The sequence below is a fragment of the Myotis brandtii genome, unplaced genomic scaffold, assembly GCF_000412655.1.
Source record: "Myotis brandtii unplaced genomic scaffold, ASM41265v1 scaffold681, whole genome shotgun sequence".
Classification (NCBI taxonomy): Eukaryota; Metazoa; Chordata; class Mammalia; order Chiroptera; family Vespertilionidae; genus Myotis; species Myotis brandtii.
In genome coordinates this window covers 612712-618566 of record NW_005370660.1, presented here as the reverse complement: position 1 = coordinate 618566, position 5855 = coordinate 612712, and the positions used below count along the sequence as shown (strand labels likewise).

The 5855-nt window shown below is 36.2% G+C and overlaps 1 protein-coding gene across 1 annotated transcript in view; it reads left to right on the top strand.

Annotated features, from left to right (window-relative positions):
* The window catches only part of GRSF1 (G-rich RNA sequence binding factor 1), a 38614-nt gene that overhangs the window by 21259 nt on the left and 11500 nt on the right, over positions 1-5855 (top strand). Inside the window, exons 2-6 of the mRNA XM_005881648.2 lie at positions 1003-1201; positions 2249-2404; positions 2789-2932; positions 3474-3609; positions 5591-5772. Coding sequence (XP_005881710.1) covers positions 1003-1201; positions 2249-2404; positions 2789-2932; positions 3474-3609; positions 5591-5772 — 817 coding nt within the window. The remainder of the gene's footprint in view (positions 1-1002; positions 1202-2248; positions 2405-2788; positions 2933-3473; positions 3610-5590; positions 5773-5855) is intronic.

Genomic DNA, 5855 nt, shown 5'->3' with positions numbered 1-5855 from the left:
ACCCCCAACTGCCCTCCCCTCCTGGCCTGATGCCCCTAACCGCCTCTGCCTCAGCCCTGCCACCATGGCTTTGTCTGGAAGGACATCCGGAAGGTCTCCCGGTCTAATTAGCATATTACCCTTTTATTAGTATAGAAGTATAGATTATAGCATTAAAGCATCTCATCTTGTATGCTTGTCTTAGTGTAGATGTTGTTGTTTTTTTTTTGTTGTTAATCTTCACCAGGGATATTTTTTCCATTTCTTTTTAGAGAGAATGGAAGGGAGGGAGGGAGGAAGGTAGACAGAGAGAGAGACATTGATGTGAGAGACACATCAATTGGTTGCCTCCTGCTCAAGCCCTGACCAGGGCCTGGGATTGAGCCTATAACCCAGGTATGTGCCCTTGACTGGAAATCAAACCTGAGACCTTTCAGTGCACAGACCACTGAGCAACAACCGGCCAGGGTGTAGATGGTAAACTTTTTTTTTCTCCATTAATTAAGGTATTACATATGTGTCCTTATCCCCCCATTACCTCCCCCCCCCCACTCATGCCCTCACCCCCCTGGTGTCTGTGTCTATTGGTTAGCCTTATATGCATGCATCTAAGTCCTTTGGTTGATCTCTCCACCTTACTCCCACCCTCCCCTACCTTCCCTCTGAGGTTTGACAGATGGTAAACTTTTTAGATGAGGGCATAACATGGTTCACAGTAAGTAGGAGGCTCTCACATATTTGTCAAATTGAAAGGAAAGGGCCCCTCTCGTTCTACCTTAACAAAAACACTATTATTAGGTGTAATTTGGCACCGAAGAATTTAAAAACAAGGCCTGAGTAAAATTTGTGTCCTGCCAAGCCATTAGGATATAGATCTGCTTGCTCCTTTTAGGATATTTAATTTAAGCCAAAACAGGATGAGTTAGGTTTGTGAATCTTACTTATTGCCTCTGAAATAGTAACTGTCCCTTAAAAATAACACCAAGAGCACTAGTTTGTAGAAGTAAACATTTTTCTAAGTAGGTTGTCAAAGAAATCTTAACATTTCTTCATTTCTCTTGGAAGGAGTCTAAAGCTACCTACCTGGAAGACCTCCCACCTCCCCCTGAGTATGAATTGCCTCCATCCAAGTTAGCAGAGGAAGTGGATGATGTTTATCTGATTCGAGCTCAAGGATTACCATGGTCGTGCACTGTCGAAGATGTGCTTAGCTTTTTTTCAGGTATATTTTATGTATGTTTTAAATATGTAATTTTTTCTGAGCAAAAGAGTCCCACAAAATCCAAGTTAAACTGTGCTGTAAACATCTTATTTGATGGTTGAGAATTGTGTCAACTGGTGCATACCAAGTGATACCATGTGTACTCTTTGTTTATATACCAGGTTTAAAGACTGAATGCAACAAAAAATTTAATGTTAAAACAACAAAAAATTAGATGCTAGGACTAAAATTTAATACATAAAGCCAGTTTTCTCTGAAGTTTTGATATGCACAGATCAAAAAGCCAAACCTGTTAGTGGAAATATGTTAGTGGGAACATGGGTTAAGAATAGCTCTTTATGCAAAACATACATTTAAAATACAAGATCACGTAGTATCAAATGGCATAGTTTCCTTAATAACGTGTTTGGAGGGTTACATATCTGTGGTTAGTTTTTTTGTTTCTACATCTGACTGATTTTTAATTTTCCTTTTAAGAGAGTTTTAGAAGATGCTACCTTAAATGTTGTAAAAACAATGTAACATATACCAAGTACCTTAATGTGTATAGCATTGTGTGGTCAAGCATTTTGTAAAGTCATTTACATCTTCCACTTACTCCCATTATAAGAAGTATGCAATAAGGGGATATCTTTTCATAGTAATAAAAAAGGAGAAAAGTTAAATTATGATAGCAAAATTATTCTTATAGGAGATATTTTAGAGTTTTTCTGGTTGTGATTATAACAAAAGAAGACACTTATGCATAAACGTAACCATAGAAGCATTGAGAAGGACATAATACATTTTTTTGTTGAGCCTAGTTTAAATTGCCATTTAATGACCAGGAGATCATAAACTTATGTATGCAGTATAGTTTGCTTATCTTTTTCATGTGGAACTTTTTAGAGATTACCCCCTCATTGGCATTTGGACAGCTTCAGATGGGGCTTGTGTAAGGAATATGGCAGGCATTTTGGTTCTTGTTTTGGTGTGGGAAGATTGCATTCTAGTGACTTGTATAATTGATTTCTGGTTTTAATTGATTTTTTTTTCATATACTTTTAGACTGCAGAATCCGCAATGGTGAGAATGGAATACACTTCCTCTTAAATAGAGATGGGAAACGAAGAGGTGATGCCTTAATTGAAATGGAGTCAGAGCAGGATGTGCAGAAAGCCTTAGAAAAGCACCGCTTGTACATGGGGCAGCGGTATGTGGAAGGTACGTGAAGTCACCGTGTGACTTTTCAGGATCATTACATAAGACTTTATATTTTCCAAGGCAGTTTCATTTGCTCCTTAGCAATAGTGAAATAGTTAGATATTATGAATATACCCTTTTTTAGGGTACCAACATGAAGCACAGGGATCATCTCTGTTTCTTATCTATAAAATGAAGATGTTGACCAAGTTTATCTCACAAATTGTGATGTTTAAATGAATGATGCCTGGCACATATAAATACTCAATAAATGTCATGTTATTTTCTACAAAGAAGTACATAAAGACTTAAAAAATACTAGTTTTAAAATTCTTGATATTTTTTAAAAACGCTTATTCCTTTGTTATGTAAATTTGATGTGTCTTTTGTGCATTTGCTTTGTAGTATATGAGATAAACAATGAAGATGTGGATGCCTTAATGAAGAGCCTGCAGGTTAAATCTTCCCCTGTGGTAAATGATGGTGTGGTTCGCTTGAGAGGACTTCCTTATAGTTGCAGTGAGAAAGACATTATAGACTTCTTTGCAGGTGCTTTTCAGTTTTATCATATTTGGAGCCTCATCCCTTCCCTCTCCCCGCATTGTCTCCTTTTCCTAAGTAACTGCATGCAGTTATATTAGGTTCTTTAGGGGAGAACTCTTCATTTGGATTTCCAGTATTTATGAATTACATAAGTGTTTCTCATAGCAGTGTCCATATTAAGACTAACAATTTATATGAATTAGAATTCTTAGCTGTAAAATATGCATCATTACATTAGTAGTGATATTAGTCTAAATCTCTATTTCTCCTATTACATTTTGGCAAAAAAAACAGAGAGAGAAAGAGAAGTGTGTTTTACATGAACTGCTTGTACCCTAAACATTCTGGAAATATAGATGTGTAGGTGTTACTAGTTTTTGGCTGCATAATAATTTCAATTAGGTATCTAGTTTTTGGACTGGCAAAACAGCTCTCAAATTTCACTAATAAAGTAAAAAAAATTAGTATGTGATTGAATGAGTTAATTTTAAGTATAAAAAGTTCCTGTTAGCAGCACTAATTTGTGATAATTTTTTTGGTGTCCTAGGACTGAATATAGTAGACATTACTTTTGTGATGGACTATAGAGGGAGAAGAAAGACAGGAGAAGCCTATGTGCAGTTTGAAGAACCAGAAATGGCCAACCAAGCCCTATTGAAACACAGGGAAGAAATCGGTAACCGGTGAGTAAGGTAGATACTAATGCTGCAGGAGTATCATGCATTGGGTCATTTTGATGAATGCACTGTAATATGAGTGTCAGGTGATCTAAACAGAAAAGTAGAGTAGTATGATGAGCTTTCAAATGCCTTGCACTTAGATTAACAAATCATTGATGTGATAATTTGCTGTATCTGTTATTTCAATATGCATCTATAAAATATATTTTTTTGCCTTGGCTGGGTGGCTCGGTTGGAGTATCCTTCCGTGTACCAGAAGGTCTCAGGTTCGATTCCCAGTCAGGGCACATGCCCTGGTTATGGGTTCCATCCCTGGTCGGGGCATGTGTGAGAGGCAACTGATAAGATGTCTGTCTCTCTCTCTCTCTCTCTTCTTCCCTCCCTTTCTAAAATCAATTAAAAAATACTTTTCTTACATGACCCCAATATTATCACATCTAACAAAATTACCAACAACTTATCTAATGTGAATCCATAATCACATTATCTTAATTATACCTAATATATCGTTATAGTTGGATTTTTTTGGCACCAAAATCTAGACATGACCTACACTTTATTTGATTGTTCTTAAAGTAGAGCAAATCCCCTTCTTTATTTTTTTATTCCCTCTCCCTTTATAAATGTCATTGACTTTTGAAGAAATTGGGACAGTTGTCCTGTACAGTATCTCATGTTCTATTTTTATCTTATTGCATCCTCATGGTGTCATTTAACTTGTTCCTTTGTATCCTGTATTACTCCCGGAAACTGGAAGCTAGAGTTAAAGTCTTGAATTGGTTCAAGTTAACATTTTGATGTGGATACTCTGTAGATGATTCTGTAGACTGTATATCACATCACCTTAGGTCACAGCGGTTCTCAACCTGTGGGTCGCGACCCCTTTGGCGGTCGAACGACCCTTTCACAGGGGTCGCCTAAGACTATCCTGCATATCAGATATTTACATTACGATTCATAACAGTAGCAACATTATGAAGTAGCAACAAAAATAATTTTATGGTTGGGTCACAACATGAGGAACTGTATTTAAAGGGCCAGAGGGTTGAGAATCACTGCCTTAGGATGCACGGAGTGATTTGTGGCTTCTTTTGTGTTTTAACTTTAATTTTGGAGGAGCACTCAAGCCAATCCAAAGCCATTGTATTTCAGAATTACTTACAGAATTGGTTCAAAGGTCTCTATTAAATTTGTTTCAAGTGAAAAAAGTATATGCAAAGCAACACCCCTCTCCTTTTTCTTTCAGCACTCTTCATATTATAATGTATCTTGGAACATAAAATAACATCAAAGTTATTTTATGTGGGGATGTTAAGGCAATGTAGAACTCTCTATAATAAATTAAGAAGTGGTGCCCACCTAATCTTTATAGGTCTTTACATAAAATGATTTTTACAGTTCAAGCTTTTAATAACCTGATTTGGAAAAGCAGTGTTGAGAAAAAGAAAATTGGATCCAGAAGCTTAGATTTAATAGATACTTTCACTGCCAAGCAGATCAGAATTGACATTTAGTTCACGAATTCTCATTAAATAAACACACAACGAAGTTCTGGAGGAAGTTAGTTCCTCATATACTGTGACAATCACTTATACGAATATGATTAATTTTCACAGAATTGAATTTTAAAGCTTCAATAGATTGTTAACCACCTGTGGAAAACAAAATTCTTCTTACCAGATCAATTCTTTGCATACACACAATTAACTATAGCATAGTTGTTCTCATGAAGCAAAACAAGGTAGAAATGTTGTTCAAATGTGTATGAGGAAAACTTACCTTGGGGAGGATTAAATCAGTGATCTGTTCTGTTGAGAGTACTTTTACATGGGCTAATAATATCTGTTCTTACTATCACCTGTTATCTTTGGACACTTGTGTTTCATAAGCTATTGGAAATACTATATATGCATGTTTATTTTAAATGAGTTCATTGTAAAATTACTTTGCACCATTTGTGATGTTCTCTTTTGCTTTGACATAGATATATAGAGATATTTCCAAGCAGAAGGAATGAAGTTCGAACACATGTTGGTTCTCATAAGGGAAAGAAAATGGCATCTCCTACTGCTAAGTATATAACTGAGCCAGATGTGGTCTTTGAAGAACAGGAAGTAAATGAGGATATTCGACCTATGACAGCTTATGAAAGTGAGAAGGAAATTGGTAAGGATCTGCCTCTTGTTAAGACTCATTGGGTCTATCTCGTATGTCTTGATATTTGTGTGTGTATATATATGTATATATGT